The sequence below is a fragment of the Tenrec ecaudatus genome, chromosome 12, assembly GCF_050624435.1.
Source record: "Tenrec ecaudatus isolate mTenEca1 chromosome 12, mTenEca1.hap1, whole genome shotgun sequence".
NCBI lineage: Eukaryota > Metazoa > Chordata > Mammalia > Afrosoricida > Tenrecidae > Tenrec > Tenrec ecaudatus.
This window is the reverse complement of record NC_134541.1, coordinates 110,969,274-110,989,942: the sequence shown is the minus strand read 5'-3', so window position 1 is coordinate 110,989,942 and position 20,669 is coordinate 110,969,274. Positions and strand designations below refer to the sequence as shown.

The window sequence follows — 20,669 nt, the reverse complement described above, 5'->3', positions numbered from 1 at the left end:
GCTGCTGAGTGAATGGGCATTTGTGCTGGAGCCACGCCAGACAGACAGACAACAGACAGACAGACAAGTGTCCACGGGTCTCCATCAGAGCATGGCACCCGCCTCGATGCAGGTGTTCCATCGACTGGGGACGCAGCCCACACAGTGCAACGTTCACTCTCGGGCTGACACACTCACAGCCTCACACAGTGACACTCAGGCTGACACACTCACAGCCACACACAGCAACCATCACTCTCAGGCTGACACCATCACTCTCAGGCTGACACACTCACAGCCTCACACAGTGACACTCACTCTCAGACTGACACCATCACTCTCAGGCTGACACACTCACAGCCTCACACAGTGACCATTACTCTCAGACTGACACACTCACAGCCGCACACAATGACACTCACTCTCAGGCTGACACACTCACAGCCTCACACAGTGACACTCACTCTCAGACTGACACCATCACTCTCAGGCTGACACACTCACAGCCGCACACAGTGACCCTCACTCTCAGGCTGACACACTCACAGCTGCCCAGTGACACTCACTCACGGCTGGCACACCTGCAGCCACGGTGTGCGTCCCTAAAGCCCATCTGCTAGTTGAAGGCGATCGCCAGCTCCCCAGACGCTTGTCCCTCTGCAGCAGCGTTAGTCCCTCACCGTCCACCAGGCTGACGAAGAAGGACAGCCCCTCCTGTGGCCCCATCTTCAGGAAGCCCCCGAAGCCGCTCTTCCTCCAGTTGAACATGTCCAGCGCCTTCTCGTCACCACTGACGGCCGCCTTCGCCAGCTGGACCAGGTCTCTGCGGACAAGGGCGGGGTGCGGCCTCAGCCTGGAGACTGCAGCAGGACTTCTCTCTCCCCTCTGGAGCCTCCCACATCGCACAGTGACAGCGCTCAGCTACTGCCCAAAAGGTCGCCCGTTCACACCCACCCAGGGCACCTGCGAAGACTCCAGCCTCTGAGATCCTGCGGGGGGGGGGGGGGGAGACTCTCCTGCAGGAACTCGGGAGCTCTGGTGCCTCGACATGGACAGGCCAGCCCTTACACTGGCTGGCTGGCAGGAGGGAGGCCTGCCCCCCTCCCCACGTCAGGTGTCTCTCCTCACAGTCCCAGCCTGTCACGTGCGGTGGGGTGGGCGGCCCCGGCAGCGTCACTCACTCGCCGGGCGGTGGCAGCCGGAAGATGCAGTGCTTCAGGTGCTTCCCATGCTCCTGCCTCAGCAGCGGGGTCCCCTGCACCCGGCCTCTCTGGTCCAGACGCCACAACAGCAGCACCCCGAGCTGGAAAGACCAACGGCCAGTGTTTGGGGGCAGCCACTGGCCACAGGAGGGCAAGGGCATTGCCACAGGGCACGGAAAGTCAAGGTGTGTGGGGGGGGATCACCACAAGAGGGCACAGAGGCCATGGGCGGGGGTGGATGGGAGGGGCATCAGAAGGACGGGGGTCGGCATGGCCTCACCGAGGCCCAGAAGGGCGACACAAAGAACTGCCCAAGAACCAACTCAACACCACGCCCACTGCTATCAAGTCCACGCTAACTCGGAGCAACCCCCCCAGGGCAGGGCGCCAGCTCTTCTGCCAGCCGGGCCTTCCCGATTCAGAGCCAAGCCAGCGGGGCAGAGGAGAACTGCCCCCTGGGATTTCTGAGACAGCGGCAGGCTGTGCGGAAGCCGACTGCCCCTGCTGCTTCCCAAGGGTGGGCTAGCGGGCTCCAACTGCAGACCATCCGGCAAGCACAGAACTGCATAACCCACTGCGCCGCCGGAGCCCCTGGCTTTGCATGCAACCGCGGCGAAGGCTGGGTCCGCAGTCCTGCATGTTGCTGCCATCACGGGCTGTCCAGCCAGTCCCGGCTCCCAGAAGGCCTCCTCACAGTCACGGTCAGATTGAGCCCCTTGGTGCGGGCACTGTGTCAGCGGATGCCCTTCTCCAGGGCGGCTTCTCCTGACAACGCATCCAAAGTGCACGCCACGTGGCCATTGTCCAGGCTCGCGCCTAAGGGGCACTCTGGCCGTTCTTCCAAGACACCTCTGTGTCTGTTTGTCTGCCTACAGGGCTGTGAACACCCTTCTCCAGCGCCACCCTCAGATCCGTCGAGTCCACTGCCGTCTTCCTGGCTCGGAGTCCAGCCTTCACGTGGCTGTGCGTGGCCCAGGCGCCCTCGGCCCTCAAGGTGATGACGCCCTGGCTCGTCGGCGCTCTCAAGAGGCTCTCGTGCAGCAGACTCCCCGGGGGGGCAGACACTGTTTGACTCTGTGACAACCCTGCACACACACACACACACACACACCATCGGTTTACACGAGCAACCCCCCACGAGTGAATGCCCACCCAGGCAGATGGGCGAGCTGAATGCGCACAGGCAAGTGGGCGGGAGGGCCCGTGCCTGGGAGCACATACGCAGGCGCCAAGACGGTCGTGGGAAAATGCCATTCTCTTTTCATGCTCCGTTTCCTTGTCACAGGGGCTGAAGCCCTCTCGTATTATTTTTTTTTAACAAAAGAAAGAAAAACAGACACTAGAGGCCTGTTCCTTTGTTTCCCCTTTAGTCGCCGAGAAAAACCTCAGACCACTGAAAGCGTTCGTGTTGAGTTCATTGTCACCGGTGTGGTGGTGATCAGGTTCATGGTCACGGTCATGGCCACGTTCTGCTCAATGCATCAGGCTCGTGTCCATGTTGCTGATGGTCAAGGTCTGTTGATGGCCACGGTAATGGCCACCTTCTGCATCAGGCCCGTGGTCATGACCCAGATGCTCTCTCTGTGGTGCTGGGCACCCTTGCTCCCCAGAGCTCCCTGGCTGGCGCGGGTTTTGTTGATGAGCAGCAGAGCTGGGAAGCGAGGTCTGTGTCCCGGCTCCAGGGTCCCCGTCTTGGAGACCCTTGGTTGGTCATTGGGCTGATGTTCTTGCAGGACCTTCCTGATGGCGTGGGGAATCAGGATCGGGCTGTTACTGGAAAGCCCCCCGTCTGAGCCCACCAATGGCTCCCAGGGAGAACGAGAGGCCGCCTGCTCCGTGAGGCTCTGTACCAGGCTTGGAGGGCCGATGGGGCAGTGTTTGTGGGACGAGGCGGTGCTCTGTCCCGCAGTCTCTGGGATCGAGCATCCGTTTGTCACGTGGGCTGCCCGTGCCCAGAGGCCCTTTATTCTGTGTCAGGATCTTCTGATCTCCCGAGGCTGCTGCGTGCGGCAGGTCCCGGTGCCCGAGGGACAGGGCCAAGGTGAGGGGTGCTGCAGAATGCCCTCTGCTGGCATTCCTCTGCATGGCGAGATGGGGCTGGTGGATGGTGGGAGGAGAGCACCACAGAGGTGCAGGACCTCCGCCTGGAGTGGCCTTGAGCCCCTCTCACAACAGCCGCACAGAAAGGTGGGGAGCGTGTGCACCTGACTTGGTCCTGTGGAGGCTTCTGCTCGGAGACCGGAGGCCTGGGTCGGACAGTGGATTAACTATTGGACTGCTCACCCATCACCCAAAGGTGGACGTTTCAAACTTACCGGCCACTCTGAGGGGAAAAGATGAGGCTGTCTGCTCCCGGTTGCAGTTAGTCTCAGACACCCACAGGGGCAGTTCTCCTCTGTCTGGCAGGGTTGCTGTGAGTTGGAGGGCAGTGGAGTCCGTGAGGCTCGTGGATATGGCTCTTCTTGCACTGGCTCTTACATTCGGTCACCCACTTAGACCACTGTGGCCTCAGAGATTCCTACTGCGTGCGCTGAGTTAAATTTTAAAAGACGCGACTGAGAGGTAGTCGGTCCATGTGTCCCTTCCAGTCTTAATCCTGAGGGAACCCTGGTGGTGTAGTGGGTTATGGGTCGGGCTGCTAGCCACAAGGTCAGCAGTTCAAAACCACCAGCCGCTCTGTGGGAGGAAGAGGAGGCTTTCTAGTCCCATAGAGATCGTCTCAAACCACAAGGGGCAGGTCTACCTTGTCTGACAGGGTGGCCAGGGGTCGGAAACCCGATCGGTGGCAGGGAGTGAGGCTTGGAGCCGTAACACTTCATGTGTGATGAACTTCACCTTCTGTGTCCGGTTTCACCGCAGTGGGAGAGCAGAGGGTGAGACTTGGTTCTGGCTCTTTGTTTTGTCAGGGCTAGTGTCTGCAGGAAGACTGGACACCCACCTCTGTCAAAGGCAGCCCTCTGTGCCTAAGAACCCTCTCAGACATGGAGGGGACTCTCAGGACCCTCGGAATGAGAGCTACTGGTGGGGCCCTTCAAGCTCTCTGTCAGACGCAGCGAGGCTGCGACCAGAGGCTCAGAGGCCATGAGACAGAGCCAAGGAGCAGCACAGAGTCTAGGAGACCGTGAGCAGCCGTCTGACTTCCTGGGCCACAGAGCTGGAGGCCAAGAGGCCACATGGCTAAAAGGCTGAGGATCCGAGAGAGACGTGGCTGCTGGCTGAAGCGCGGTGTCCCTGTGGACCAGTGACCGCATGTGTCCTCCTGCTTACTGATCCTGGCTGGTGGGGACCTGCTAGGGACCTCAGTGGTGGTTGTGAGGTGCTGTCGAGTTCTGACTCACGGCGACCCGATGCACAGTGGACAGCCACGCTGCCCAGCCCTGCACCGGGCTCACGGTCGTTCTGCTGGAGCCCAGAGCTGCGCCCACTGTACCCATTGTCTTGTTGATGGTCTTATTTTCCACGGCCTGCCTGCACTTTCCCCAGCAGACGCCGTAGTGGTGAGCAGTATCTGTGTGCTCTGCGTGTCCACGGCAAGGAAGGACTGTACCCAGCACGCAAGGAGAGCACCGTGGGAGGGACAGTGGGTGTCAGAATAGGGTCAGGAAGGGCGGAGGGTGACCCCTGCGAGACAGAAGCTGGAGGAACTCGGCGATGGCCCTTCATGCCGCGTGACAGTGATTTCATGGCTGCTCAGAGCCAGTCGGCGCATGCAGAGAATTCGGGGCGCTCAGCATCCCGGCCTTACTTTGGAGCTCCCAGAGGGTGAGCCAGCTCAGCTCTGCTCTGAGTTTCTCTGTGATCTCGGGGCCTGGGTGATCCCGTGTCCCAGCGGTCCGAGACACCCGAGAAGACACCTCAGCGAAGGCACCAAGGTCAGCGTCCACACGGGGAAGTCACGTGACAGGGAGCTTGATCCGATGACGGGCCAAGGAGGCATCTCCCCTCCGGGGTCCCCTCCCTGGCTCGCCAGGCCCACTGTGACCACTGCTCCCTGCAGGGTGCACAACACACAGCAGGAGGCGGGAGAGGGACGGCCCTGCACATTGGCTGGGGTTCTTCCGCAGGGAGGTTTGCCTCCCCCGCACCGCCCCCCGCCCCGACTTCCTCATTTGATCTCTGGGGCCTTTCTGAGCACAGAGGCCCTGAGCTGGACCAGCAGCAGGCTAGGGAACCGCGAGGGACCTGGGGGCTCTGGCAACTTGGGGTGTCGTCCAGTGATGGTGTCGAGGACTGTGCCCATTTGCACGAGTGGGGTGTCCTCGTAAAACCACACACACACACACACACACACACATTGCCCGTGGGGTCGGTTCCGACTCCTGGCGACCCCGTGGGACGGGGTGGGACTGCCCTGTGAGGCTCAGAGACTGTGTAGCTCTTCACAGGAGTAGAAGATTCAGCTTTCTCCCTCCGAGCGGCAGGTGGCTTCAAACTGCTGACCTTGCAGTCGGCAGGCCAGCCCCGTCGCCCCTGGCCTGCTAGAGTCCTAGTAAAGGTCATCGAGAAGGTAGCCAGTCTAGCTTTGCCCAGGTGGGCGATTTTAGCGGCAACCGCTTAAAGACCAGCTCCCGTGCGCAGGCAATTCCTCTGAGAGGTGGCGGGGCCCGTTCCACGGTTGCAACAAAGTGGGCCCCGTGCATCTTTTGGTGGCCCGGCGTGGGAAGAGGCGGGCGATGGGTGCACAAAGATGGGGGATGAAGTGAGCCGGGGCTGCTGGGGAAATGGCGTGGCCACAAGCCTGCCCTTTGTCAGGAGTGCAGATTCCAAAGTGGAAGAAAAGGAGGCGGCGCCACAGACGGAGGCCAGCCTGGTCAACGGCCTGTCATCACGCCCACAGGACCCACTGGGTTTGTCCGGCACGCGCCTCCCCAGATGATTGTTCTTCAACGGTGCGGGGCCTCCCGAGCCCGGCAGGGCACGCAGGGGGCTGTGGTCTGTGAGTGGTGCTCCGGGTTAAACGGCTTGTCCCTCGCCCTCACGATCTGTCGCGGATGCCACCGTGCCTGCATCCGTGGTCCTGAGACAAGGATCAGCGTGCGTGCGTCTTAAATCAATCTCTTTTGAAAGAGGAAAGAGGTGTAGCCGGCAAGGCAGACACCAGAGGTGCAGGAGCAAGAAGCCCACGCCACAGGAAGCCGGCCAGGGAGCAGAGAGCGGGACAGGACCCTCCCCTAGCACGGATACACCGAGGGGGGCCTTCCCCTCCAACGGGCGCCCCGCATTCAGACTGGGGGCCTCTGAGACCGCGAGAGAATACATCTCGGTTGGCTAACACCGCCCAACCACAGGCTTTCTGCCGCAGCAAGACTCTGTAACCAAGACAGACCATCCAGCCAGACGGGGAGGGGACCCCGGTGCCCGCTGTGGGGTGGATGAACATTGGGGATGTGGTGCGGGGTGAAATGAGCCAGACAGCAGGACGGTTACCGGCTGGTCGCAGCTACATGAGGCATCTAGAACGGGTGCGTGGAGACAGAAAGTTGAGCATCAGGTCACTGGGACTGGGCGGTGATTGGTTGATGGGGCGGGTTTCTGCTCAGGGGAGGAAGACTTTCAGAAATGCACAGCGGGGACGGCTGCACTCCATGGGAAACGTGACCAGTGTCGCTGAATTGAACGTGTAAACCTAGTTAAAATGACTCCCCCACCCCCGCTTTCTTCCTTTGCTAGGTTTGACCAGCCTTCAGTACGGATGACACCTCAATCTCCAAAGAAGCCGCAGCCTCCGTGCTGGCCTGGGAGCAGCACCCTGATGCGTGGAGAGGGATTGGAGGTTGTCAAGGGCTTCACTTTCCTTAGATCCAGGCCAGTGAGAGCAGCCGCCAGGGACGCACACGGGGCCCTACGTTGGGAAAAGCCGGGCAGCAGCAAAAAAGACCGATTTGAAGGTGAAGGTGGGTCTGACCCCAGCACCCTCGTCTATCCGTGGAAGCTGGACAAGGGACAGGGAAGCCTGGGCGGTGCTGGGGAAGACCACTGCCGGCCCCACAGACTGCGAAGGGCAGACGAATCTATGACCAGGATGCTCCGCAGAAGCAGAGAAAGGAGACTTTGTCTCCGGTACTTGAGTCAGGCCGTCAGGAGGAGCCAGGCCTGGAGGACACCGTGCTTGGCAAAGTCAGTCGGAGAAGAAGAGGAAGCCCCTCCGTGAAACGGACGGACGGACACAGTGGCTCCAGCACAGCAAGGCCTGTGAGCATGGCCCAGGACTCGTGTTTCGTCCTGCTGAGCTCGGGGCGACCAGAACCACACCCCCTTAACTGCGATGAGATCAAGGAGACCGCACCACCACCACCACCGCCGTCAACACCACCAGCACCATAAGCACTATCCCCTACCCTCCTCCTCCCTCTCCACCCCCACTCCCTTCTCCCCCACACCATCACCATCAGCACCCGTTCCACCATCCCATCCTCTTCTCGAGTAACACCTCCCCCTTCCCCATCACCACTGCCATCACCCCACCATCTCCACCTCCAAGATCACCACCACCTCTACCTCCATCACCATCACCACCTCTACCTCCATCACCACCACCACTTCCTCCTCTATCAGCAACACCACCACCACTACTTCCATCACCACCACCACCTCCTTAACCAACGCCTCTACCACTACCTCCCACCACCCCTGTCACCAGCAGCCACTGTGTCAGGGGCCACCTGCTCACCCTGTCTGCAGACACCAGGCAGTTCCCGTTGGTGCTCCAGGCGAGGACGGTGATCTCAGAGGTGTGTGTTGGGGGCACTGAGTGCTGCTCCTTGTCCTGCTTGTTGAACATGACCACCTCCCCCGTCTCCCAGCCAATGGCCAGGACCAGCCGCGTCGGGTGCCAGCTCAGGGTAGTCACTTGGCATGCCCGCTCAATGTGTGAGTCCGGTACGCATTCACCCTGTGTGGGTGGAAGGACGCCCTTTGAGGACAGTGGCAGCTGCTCGACGCGTTGTGGAAAGAGCAAGACTAGAGCCTGGGGAGCTCTCTCTCTCTCACACACACACACACACACACACCACATCCACATCACACACAATCACACGTAAATATCACACACATCATACACACGACACATACAAACCACATGCACACATACCAAGGCGCACACACCCACAGACCGCATACCCACCACAGATACCAAACAAACCGCACACTCATCCCAGAGCATGACACACACCACACATACCGCACACATCACATGTACACACACCACATACCCAGCGCACACACATCACACAAACCACATGCAGACATGCATGTCATACATACATGCACATCTCACACCCCGTGTGCACCCCACATGCACACAGACTGGCACAGCACACACAGGCACATCCACCCCAAATGGATCCCATACCCATCTATGTGACACCCACGCCACACCGCGCACCCCAACAGAGAAGGAACAAGAGCAGGCGCTCAGTGCACTCACTTGCTCCAGATAAATGTCCATGCTGCCACCCACGGTGGTGCTGGCAGAGGCCACGGCCAGGAAGGGATGGACAGGGTGCCAGCTGATGAGGGAGGCTGAGCCGGTCGACTCGGGGGCCTCGATGCGGTGATCAACGTAGAGCGCCATGACGACACCCGGTCTCAGGGGACCCCTGCTGGAGACGAAAACCACCCAGCCCTGTGGCTCTCAACAAAACCAGCGAAGCCACCGGAGCTGGGACTCGGAGAGAAAGGCTGCGGGCACGGCGGCCAAGCACTGGCGAGGCCCCCAGCAGCTCCATGGGAGCAAGGCACTCTGGCCCTGCAGAGGTCAAGCCCACTCCCATCAAGCTGGCTCTGACACATCACGTCCCTCGGACAGAGAAGGGCTGCCGCAGAGGGATCCCGGAACTGTGCATCTATGCCGGAGCAGCCAGCCTCATCTTTCTCCTATGGGACAGCGGGTGGATTTGAACCACTGGCCCCGCAGCTAGCAGCCCAGTGCTGAGCTACTGGCTCCACCAAAACTAAAAACCAACTAACCAACCCATCGTCACAGTGTCAGTTCCTACTTGGAGCCACTCAACAGGACGGCGTAGAACTGCCCCAGGGGGTCCCAAGGCCGTAAGTCTTTATGGTCAAAGCTCTCCTGAGGAGCAGTTGGTGGGCTCAAACCAGTGACCTTCGGGGCTGGCCGCCCAGCACGGAATCCACCGTGCTGCCAAGGCTCCTGGAAAGATGACCTCCCGGAAAGCCCAAGGGGGCAGTCAGTCCTGCTCTGCCACACCCAGTCACTCTAAGTCCCAAGCGGCTCCATGGCACCCGACAAGAACAACAGAACCGAGAGAGGAAAACATCACCCAGTTAGCATCGTCAGCCGGTGGGCAGCTTCCAACGCCCCTGCAGACTGACCCAGGCAAAGGAAACCTCCACTGGGGCGCTGAGACGGCCAGAGCTGAGTGACGGGGTCCGTGTGACCCGGGGTGTGCAGGGAAAGAAGGGGCAAGGCTCTGCCAGACACCCTCTGCCGTCTGGACACCACCCCCCCCCGTGTGGAGGCCTTGAGGGGTTTTGCAAAGACCATTGGGTTGGGGGAGCACACCGCTTCGGCTGGGCTGCTAACCCCAAGGTTGGCGGTTTGAACCCACCCAGAGGCCCCTTGGAGAGAGACCCAGGCAAGAAAGCCCTACTGACAAGAGCGTCGCATGCTGCCCGCCACCACGCCCCCCTGCTCTGAACAGGGCCACACTGGAAAAGCGTGGGGGAAGCAGGGAGACCGCACACAAAATAAAATAGAGACCAAGCTTCCTGGTGGGAGAGAGACCCGTGAGACTCCACTCCTCCTCCCCTTCACCACCGTGCAGGTCTGGAAATGAACTCATCGCCCCCGCGTTGGAAGAGGCCCTCATTTCAGAGCTAAAGGGTGGCGTGTTCCCCAGGACAACGTGCAGAAGAAAGGAGGCAGCACGCAAACAGGAAACAGGGCGGAAGTGGGGTGTGTGATGGGACATCTGGGGACGGTGGCAGTGGAGGACAGGAAGCACCTTAGGTAGGAAGTTTTGAACGCAAAGCTAAGGGGTACTCTGTAAATCTTCACCCAACTCTAGTCTCTGGCCCCTCGGGGTTGGTTACCGAGAGACTAAGACCGCTCTCTGAAGGGCAACGGGCTCGACCTGAGCCTTTCTGTTTCCATAGCTTATGGTCAGGTCAGAGTTCCAAAGGTCAGGAGAACATCCTTAGATCCACAGGATGACCCAGAGCAGCACCTGGTTTCTTTCTTTTAAAAATCTTTTAAATTAAATTTCTTTATTGGGGGCTCTTACATCTCTTATCACAATCCACACATTCCTCCAGTGTGTCAAGCACATTTGCATGTACGCCGCCATCATCATTTTCAAAGCATTCTCTTCCCACTTGAGCACGATATCAGCTCCCTATTTCTTCCCCCTCCCTCTGCCATCCGCTCTCCCTCACAAACCCTTGATAAGTTATAGATTATTATCTCCATATCTTACATCGTCCTTCATTGCCCCTCACCCACTTCATCACCTGGGAGGGGATTATAGATTGATTCTTGTGATTGATTCCCCTTTTCTTGACCCAGCCCTCCCCTAATCCTCCTGGTATCTCTACTCTCCTTGTTGGCCCTGAGGGGTTTATCTATCCTGGATTCCCTGTGTTGCAGGCTCTTATCTTTAGCAGTGTGCATGCTCTGGTCTAATCTGATTTGTAAGGCAGAATTGAGGTCATGATAGTGGGGGGAAGGAAGCACCAAAGAACTAGAGGAAACGTGTGTTTCAGCAATCTTGTCGGGTAGATGAGCATCACAGAATGATGGATTGTTAGAACAAAGTGTTCTTGTGTTGATGGAGTACTTGGGTAGAGGTCCAATGTCCATCTGCAACCTTAATTCTTTATTTCCGCCCCCAGACCTGACTTTTATTGTTTAAAACAGAGTGGATGGATCCCAAACCCTTTCCCGCAAGGTCTTTCTTTGGGGGTCAGCCCTAGATCTTGAAGGGTACGGTGAGGCCATCACCCAGGGGCAGGAGACTGGTACGGACTCTTGCGTCAGGACACACGCACTGGGCCTCGGTGTCCCCCTGCTGAGGCTGCAGCACTGCTCCGTGCCACAGGACCCGGAGAATAGCTAGGATGCCTCCAGGTTGCAGCAGCTGGAGGCACCGCTCGCAGTAGGCTGTGCAGTTCTCCTTGTTGGCGTCCACCACCGCCAGGTCCAAGTTGCCGACTTCGTCCGCAGCCAGGAGTTCATCCAGCGTCTCCAGGGCGGGCTTCAGCCGGAGTTCAATCTTGTGCTCCTCTTTGACCTGTCTCCACAGGGGCCACCCCTGTTCCTGGGCTCCAGTGTCTACCTCGCAGGTCACCACGCGTCCAGTGGGGGGCAGTGCCAGAGCCAGTGCCAGAGCCGAGTAGCCCATGAAAGTGCCCAGATCCAGCACCTTCTTGGCCTTGATGAGCCATGCCAGGTTGGCCAGGAGTGGGGCCTGCTCACAGGTGATCATAGAATTTCCCTGCGGCTGCTCCGGGGTCAGCAGCTACAGGCTCCGCAGGGCCAAGTGCTCCCTCATGGAGCGGCTCAGTAGGTACTGCCACAGGGGGCTGTCCGCCGGAGGCAGTAGGCTCTTCAGTAAGACCTCCACAAGGGACACCGTCTCCCCAGGAAGAGGCCAGTGGCAAAGGCAGCGCCCAGTGCTGAGCCCAGGGCCAGAGTGGTGGGCATGGAGAAGCGAGACACAGGCTGGGTCATGGCGCAGGCAGGAGGCAGAGGCAGCCCCCTAATTCTTAACATATAGAAATGAGTACATAGTTGGTCCATATATATATATTTACATATGTACATGGCTGTATTTAGACCACTATAAATGCCCTTTGCCTCCTGTCTCTTTCCTCTATTTCCTTTTACTTTCCTCTTGTCCCACCATCATGTTCGGCCTTCATTCAGATTTAGTAATTCCTCGCTGCTACATTGCCCTTGATTGAGCCCCACTAGGCATCCTACGTCCTTCTCTCCACTAATTTTAGTTCCCTTGCTCCCAGCACCTGGCTTCTGATGGAGCAGAAAGACCATGCCCTCGTTGCTCCCGGCAGAAGGCGGGAGCCCCATTACAGCCCAGGATACAAAGCCAGGCTAGCCAAACGCTCCCTCTTCCTTTAAACCAACTCATGTGCACGGTTCTTTCTCAGGCGGCATGGTGGTGTGCAGGTTAAAGCGCTTGGCTGCCCAGAGAAAAAGTGGCGGTTCCAACCCACAGCTGCTCCTCGCGAGAGAGAGGCTGTGGAAGACATGACTGCAACATGCCGGCACGAAGCAAGGAACCAGGGCAGAGGTCTGGGGGCCGGCCCCAAGCCCAACTGCGTGGACATACCCCTACCTCCCCCCAAGAATTCACTTCAGAGGACAGCACTGAAGCTACAGCTCAGGGAAAAGGACACGTCCAATCAGAGCACACAGGAGCAAGTGACAGGGAAGGAAGAGAGAGCGGAGCACATCCTGGCCCACCAAGCCTTGAGGACGATATCCCTGCTCAGAGCAGCCAATGCACAGAGAGGACCAAAGCACCGGTCCCGCCACAAGACACGACGTCCCTCACTGACCCAATGCCCTACAGGGGACAACACTGGAGACACAGTGCGGGAAATGTGCCTGATCTGACCCCACCATACCACACCAAGGAAAAACACTAAGGGTATGCAACAGAACAAGGGGAGCAAAGCAATTAAGTCCTGAGGGAATGCCAAAAATAGACTTTGGGACCAGGGCATGGCACCCCATCAGACTCCTAAAGGTCAATAAACAGACCTTGAACTATTTACAGGCTTTTCTGTTGTTGTTTTTTTGGGGGTTATTGTTGTTTTATTTGTTGCTTTGTTTTGCTCGGTCTTGTTTATGTTATGCATATCTACTACATAAGATAGGCAGGATAAATAATCTGATGGAGAACACAATGGGACTGATGGTTGGGTGGGTGGGGGGTGCACTGGGGAGGGGGAGGTTGGGGAAAGGAAGTGGTGTTAACAAACCCAGGGACAAGGGAACAAGTTATCTAAATTTGATGGTGAGGAAGGTGTAGGATACCTGGTATGGCTTGATCAAGGGCAATGTAACCGAGAAGAATTACTGAAATCCTTATGAAAGCTGAACAAGATAGTGGGACAAGAGGTAAGAACTAGGAGGCAAGTGGCATTTATAAAGGTCTAAATACAGGCATGTCCATATGTAAATATATTTATATATAACGACAGGGAAATAGATCAATGTACATATATTTATATGTTGAGTATTAAGGTAGCAGATGGACACTGGGTCTTTACTCAAGTACTCCCTCAATGCAAGAACACTTTGTTCTAATAACCTGGCATTCCATGAGGCTCACCTTCCCGACATTATCGCTGAAGACAAATGTGTGCATAAGCAAATGTGGTGAAGAAAGTTGATGGTGCCTGGCTATCAAACGATATAGCATCTGGGGTCTTAAAGGTTTGAAAATAAACAAGTGGCCATCTAGCTGAGAAGCAACAAAGCCCACATGGTAGAAGCACAGCAGCCTATGTGATCACGAGATCTTGATAGGATCAGGTATCAGGCATCAAAGACCCAGAACGAAAAATCATATTAAGATAGTTTATTGTGCCAGCCTGGCCGATAAACACAAGTGGGATTAATTGAAAGGCAGAGAGATAAATGGCCTGGTGAGCCTCGCCTTTCTTGTATCTCGCTCTTTGATCATCGGACCAGTGTGCGGCTGCCTCACTTGTTCTGTGCCTCAATTTAGAGGCTACATTACCTGTGGGACACCTAGCCTGTGGACTGTGTCGCTGTAAGTTGAGGTCCCTTTAAGTCCAGATAATTGGAATGTACATCTCTGGAGGTGGGGACTGATGGTTGGTGACCTGGCTGACAGTTGGTGACCTGCCTTGCTGTTTGCTGCCTATGGTTATATAGCCTAGCTCTCTCCATAGAGGACGAACTGACGGCCCTCAAGACTTAAAGGACTGCCAGTGTCTCACAACTCTCTCAGGGGAGTGAGTTTCACTGAGCCATTTGTACTGCTTTATAATTTAACCGTTCACTTCTTGTATTATATATCTATCTATCTGTAAAAAATATATATATATAATTACTAGCAATCTGGTTTTATCTCTCTAGAGAACCCTGTCTAACACACATATCATTGTGAATGAGGGTGAGTGAGGAGTGGAGACCCAAAGCCCATCTGTAGAAAATTGGACATCGCCTTCCAGAAGGGTCCTGGGGAGGAGTATAGCAGTGTAGCACCGTTGAAACATACAACTTTCCTCTAGTTCTTTAATGCTTCCTTCCCTCCGCTATCGTGACCCCAATTCTACCTTACAAATCCTGCTAGACCAGAGCAAGTACACAGGTCAAGATAAGAGCCGGAAGCACAGGGAATCCAGGACATATAAACCCCTCAGGACCAATATTGAGTCTCAATACCAGGAAGGTTAAGGGGAAGGTGGGAGAAAAAAGGGGGAATCAATCACAATGATCTACATATAACCCCCTCCCAGGGGAATGGACAACAGAAAAGTAAGTGAAGGGAGATATTGGTCAGTGTGGGACATGAACAAATAATAACGTATAAATTATCAAGGGTTCGGTGACTTCCCTGACCTAACTCATTGGGTCTCTGAACTGCCTGGTGCCCCCGTCCCTTTCTCTGCTCTCCTTTCCCTCCCAGGAGTTTTTTCCCTGCCTCAATAAAATCTTTCTTAACTTCAAAAACAAAATTATCAAGGGTTCACGAGAGTAAGAGGGTAGAGGAGGGAGGGGATAAAATGAGGAACTGATACCAAGGGCTCAAGTAGAATGAAAATGTTTTGAAAATCATGATGGCAACAAATGTACAAATGTGCTTGACACAATGGATGGATGGATGGATTGTGATAATAGTTGTACGAGCCCCCCAGTAAAATGATTTAATACATAAATAAATAAGGCTGTCTGGTCCCATGCAGATCTACAGGCTCAGAAATTCTGTGGGCCAGTCCTACCCTGCAGTCGGGATCCATTCCACCGTGATGGGTCTGAGAACAGAGGGTGGAACGAGTCTGGAGGCCGCCCCATCTGGCTGCCCAGGGCCAGTTTGAGAAGACAGTATCTGTGGACAACTGGCCGCCATGAAAATAAAAAAAATTATATTTTTTAATTAGAATTTGGATGAAAGTTTAGTTTGCCGGCTTTCCGTTCAATATTGCCCCTGTTCCAAGAAATCCCTCAAGGAGCCCTGGCAGTGCCAACAGAGCAGTGGTTCAGCCAACCCTGTGCCCCCGTGACTACGGAGCATGGGTTGCTGTGAGTCAGAGCAGGTTCCCTGGCACCCAACCACACCCCTTCCTAGAGAGAGCCACTTTGTAAAGGAACCCCCAGAAAAGAAGACCCCAAACGGGAGCTTCAGGTAAACTGGGAGCTGGGTGTGGACATGGGGCCAGGCGCTGGGGTCAATGTAGGGTCCCTGAGTGGCATCTACATGGTGGACTGGGTCCTAGGTGTCATTTTAAGCCAAAGGACCTCATATGAATGGCCCAAAATCTTTCCTTTTGTCTTATTCCTCTGAGGGTAGCTTGTTGAATTTGTCCTCTGAGGCTGTCCCCCACTACCCCACTCAGGGTGAACCCCAGACAGTAGTTAGGGAGCTGGGCCCGTGCCTGGCAGTGACAAGCTGATCTGTCGAGCTGGCTGGCATTTAGTCCTTGTTGTCTGGCAGAGTTGCTGATAGTAGCCCCTCAGAGGGAGCAGAGGGGTGGAGACCTGCCCACCGCTCACTCTGGAGTTCTGCTGGACCCTCTGGGCCACCAGAGCCCCAAACCAAGCCTGCTGCCATGAGGCTTTCCTGACTCATCGGAGCCCCAGCAGTGCGGCTGGCTGAGGGTTGGGCCGTTACCCTCGAGGTTGTCGCTGCAAACCCACTCACTGCTCCGATGGAGAAGATGAAGCCGTCTGCTGCTATACAGATGCGGTCTAGCAGAAAACCCAGAAACAAAACCTCCACATACAGACAACTGATTTTTGACAAAGGACCCCCAAAGACATTCAGTGGGATGCAAATACCCTCTTTTCCAATAAATGGCATTGGAAAAGCTGGGCAGCCACGTGCAGAATGGCATAAGGCCCCTGCCTCACCCCCTGCACAAAAACAAACTCGGGGTGGATCAAAGACTTAAATGCAAAACCCAAAGCTATCGGGAGCATCAGTGAGAAAACTGGGACACAGCTAGCAGCCCTAGTGCAGGGAATGCATGGACTATCAGATATAACAAAGGAAACACACTCAAAGGAAGATAAAATAGATGAGGAGGACATATTAAAAATAAAACACTCGTGTATTTTGAAAGAGTTTAGTAAAAGAGTAAAAAGAGAGTCCACAGACTGGGAAAAGATATTTAGGGATGGCATAACTGACAAAGGACTAATTACTAAAAGCTACATCATTCTACAAGTTTACAACAAGAAAAAACCAATAGCCCTCTGAGAAGGTGTGCAAAGGACCTGAACAGGCGATTCACCAGGATGACACTCGAATGGCTAATCAAGACATGAGGAAATTGGGAAATGCAAGTCAAAACAACCATGAGATACCACTTCATGCCCATAACTGTAGCCCAATCCAAAAAACCTACAACAACAAATGCTGGAGAGGGTGCGGTGAGATAGGAACTCTTGTCCACTGCTGGTAGACCTGTAAATACATACACCCACTGTGGAAAGCGATAGGAGGTACCTAAAATAGATGGCAACTGAACTACCGTACGACCCAGCAGTACCATTTACTGAGCATATACCCCAAAGAAATAAGGAACAGATTGCAACCGACGTTCCCCCCATCCCCCCTCATGTTCATTGCAGCACAGTTCACAATGGCAAGAAGCTGGAAACAATCTAAATTTCCAAAGGATGGATTAAAAACAACAACAACAAAACAAATCCTCTGGTACATACACACAATGGAATACTACGCATCCCTAAAAAACAGCGAGGGAACCGTGGAACACCTCAAGACGTGGAAGAATCTGGAAGACATGCCGAGTGAAGCTAGTCCAGCACAGAAGGACACACTGTCTGGGTCCACCGCAATAGGAACAAGCGGCACAACAGGCACAAGCTCAAGCTTGCAGCCGTCCAGTCTTCTGACTGGGGACCAGACAGCCTGGTAGAGAGCCGGACCAGTGCCAATGAACCACACACCTCGGCTCCAGGGAAGTGTAGTGACGGTCACTTGGCTGGAGGGCGCCTCACAGCAGCTGGGATCAAATGGTCAGGGGAGGGGGCAGGATGCTGTCTGCGGAGTGGTAGCCATGTGGATCTGGGGTGAAGCCCCCCAAAGAGGGAGGTAGTCCTGTCAGAGAGATGAGGCTTACAGATGGGAGGGGCAGCACAGGAGAGGGAAGCGGGAACGGTCAAGTTTAGGTGAACACAGGTGCCTGTCTGTGGAAGGGAGGGGAGGAGGGCTGACCTCCAGGTGGGGGAAGGAGAAACTGAGGATGCTTTGGAGAACAATAGGTGGGGAATGTCTTTAGTGAGGTTCAGCAGGTAGGCAAAACTGACATCTGGGGGTATCCTGGGGACCCAGGCTGGGTGCTATGGAATCCTGGCACTCTGAATCCTGGATCTTCAGACACACGGCATGCTCCGGAGGTTATCAGGGAAACCTCAAAAGGGAACTGGGTGAACCGGACACTACCTCAGACACACTTGAACCTAAGGACTCAAGCCAGAAAATACACGGTATCTAATGAAGCAGGAGACAGCTGTATCAGGAGTGGTGTGCGGTTGGTGGGCAGACACACAAGGTCTTGCTACATCAGCACCCTGTAGACTGTAGTAGGATACGTATTATTCTGGCAATCCTGTGACGGTCATTCTGTCACATTCTACGTATGTTTGTTCATATTTGGCTGTATCTCAGAGGTGCATCACCACTGGGGGTCACCCTCTTGAAGCTGTGCTATTTGTTTTTCAGTAAATGCAACCCAGGATTATGGAGCAAATGGGGACATATTTAGGGAAAGCAAATATAACAAGGGTTTGGGGGGATATAAAGGGGTGGGGGAAATAAGGTGTCAAGGAGTCCAGGAAGGAAAAGTATGTTTGGAGACTTATTATGAAACCAACTGTTTGATGTGACTGAACTATGGAATGAAATGATACATGTATTAACTCCCAAGTCACAGCAAATTAAAAAAAAAAGCATAGATCCAGGAATAGGTTTGGGCTCACAGTAAATCCTAGCTCCAACTTAAGAACAGTTAGTTCTTACATCATGGCCCTGTTCAATAACCTCAAATGTGGCAAAGAAATTAGAATGGTGCCCAGCTAGCAGAGAAAACAGCATCTAGGGTAGTGATTCTCAACCTTCCTAATGCCTGGACCCTTTCATACAGTTCCTCATGTGGTGGTGACCCCCACAACCATAAAATTATTTTCGTTGCTACTTCGTAACTGTCATTTTGCTACTGTTATGAATCAGGCTACTTCTGTGAAAGGGACAGTCAACTCCCCCAAAAGGGTCGCGGCCCACAAGTTGAGAACCACTGGTCTAGGGTCTTAAAGGCTTGTCTCCAAACAAGCAGCCATCTAAGTGAGATGTCAACTAAGTCCACATGGCAGAAGCCCACCATCCTCAGTCACGGAAGGATTGGAATCCATCTAATCCGGCGTCGAAGGAAGGATCCGTATCAGAGTCTAAATTATGACAATCCGGTGTGCAGAAGGCGATGGGTGACAGTGGGAGCCCGAGGTTCATTTGTGGAACGACATAGGAAATAACCTCCAGAGAATTTCCCCTCGCTAAAATTGAGGGATGGGAGGAAAGTGGTCACTACACAGAGTGCTTGGGTGAGAGGTGTACAGAAGATCAAAGACACAAATCTGACCTAAACAACTTTGTCAGCAGATGCCCTCTATGATGCAGGCTGGACCTGATCTAGTTTCCAAAGCTTCTGTATTTTTGGTGTGTATAGTTTAGTCCAGTTTTTGTTTGTTCATAGTAGAGTGTATCTCAGAGGTGTTGTCAGTGGAGGCCACCCTCATGAAGCTGGGTATATGCAACCAGGTATATGCAACCCTTGGTATATGCAACCAGGATTGATGAATCTAGAGGGACAGCAAGTAGAATAAGGGGTTTGGGGGAAGAGGGGTGCGTAAAGGGAAACGGATGTCAAAGGAGTCCATGTTGAAAAAAAAAAAGATTCTTTGGAAACTGTGGTAACAATTGTATAACTGTACTTGACGTGATTGAACTACGGAATGATACATGCATGAAACCCCAACTAATAATCATAAGGCATTGCGTCTTAGAAAGCCTGTATGGGGTGCGATGCGTTCGAATCGATTTGTCGAAGTGGGGCTTTTGTGTTGGTGTTGTTTTGAATAGTCTTTCCTGGGCTGTAATCCTTGGGGACTCGGACTGCCCCCACCTTCCCTGCCCCCATCCCTCCCCAGCAGCTCCTGGTAGATCAACAGCACAGCTCTTAAGCACTGCAAGCCCAGGGCTGCCCCTACGCCTTGAACTCGCCTGGGGATTAAAAAGCTGGGAAAGGAAATGGAGTCCCGACTTTTCAGTAGAAACAACAATGCGAGAAAAGAAGGATGGAGAAGTTAGGCGTCCCAGCCCTCCGAGGGTCCTCGAGGGGAGAGCGCGGGGCGCCGGTCGGCCTGCCGCGCGTCAAAGACTAACCCGGCCCCCACGTCGCTCCGCCAGGCAGGCCCCCAGCATCCAGGCCCCCAGCATCCAGGCCTCCAAAGTGCCCTGAGTTTTCAACCTGACCCCTAGGCCCCCCGATCCTCTCAACCGTCCCCCCACATCGCCCCTGTCCCCCGAGTTTTCAATGCGCCCCCATATCGCCCCAGTCCCCCAGATCGGCCCCGATTCCCCGAATTCTCACACTGGTATCAGAGAGGCTCAGGCCTGCAGCCGCGTCCCAGTTCCCGCGCCCTGTCCCCCAGAGTCCCTCTCCCCAGTCCGCTGAGCCACGTCCCCGTTCCCGCCACCCTCGCCTGGAAAGGGGCTCACCGCAGCCTGGGCCACACCGCCGCCGCGCGTTGCCGGGACAACAGCTGCGCGCAGACAGCGGAACCAGCCGAAGATGAGCGACAAGAACCGAGCGGAGGAGAAGAGCCGAAGCCGGTCGGGAAGGTCCGAGCGGCTCGGGGCGGAGTCTGTGAGACTCGGGGGCGGGGCTGGGAAGAGCCGAAGCCGGTCTGCGGCTAGGGGGCGGAGTCTGTGAGACTCGGGGGCGGGGCTGGGAAGAGCCGAAGCCGGTCGGGAAGGTCCGAGCGGCTCGGGGGCGGAGCTGGGGAGGGCCGAACCCAGTCGGGAAGGTCCGAGCGGCTCGGGGGCGGAGTCTGTGAGGCTCGGGGGCGAAGCTGGGAAGAGTCGAAACCGGTCGGGAAGGTCCGAGCGGCTTGGGGGCGGAGTCTGTGAGGCTCGGGGGCGGGGCTGGGAAGAGCCGAAGCCGGTCAGGAAGGTCCGAGCGGCTCGGGGGCGGAGCTGGGGAGGGCCGAAGTCGGTCGGGAAGGTCCGA

The 20,669-nt window shown here is 55.5% G+C and overlaps 1 protein-coding gene and 1 pseudogene across 3 annotated transcripts in view; both read right to left on the bottom strand.

Annotated features, from left to right (window-relative positions):
• Positions 1-20,280, bottom strand: part of IFT140 (intraflagellar transport 140) — a 51,561-nt gene extending 31,281 nt beyond the window's left edge. The window contains exons 1-5 of one of the 3 annotated variants that reach the window (XM_075564511.1): positions 20,159-20,280; positions 8,608-8,782; positions 7,852-8,073; positions 1,161-1,282; positions 561-802 (exon numbers count right to left, since the gene is read on the bottom strand). In XM_075564511.1, coding sequence (XP_075420626.1) covers positions 561-802; positions 1,161-1,282; positions 7,852-8,073; positions 8,608-8,754 — 733 coding nt within the window. In that variant the 5' untranslated portion in view covers positions 8,755-8,782; positions 20,159-20,280. The remainder of the gene's footprint in view (positions 1-560; positions 803-1,160; positions 1,283-7,851; positions 8,074-8,607; positions 8,783-20,158) is intronic. The other 2 variants (XM_075564513.1, XM_075564512.1) reach the window with 2 other exon arrangements.
• LOC142462122 (catechol O-methyltransferase domain-containing protein 1 pseudogene) lies at positions 11,114-11,889 on the bottom strand (annotated as a pseudogene).
• Positions 20,281-20,669: the final 389 nt, after the last annotated feature.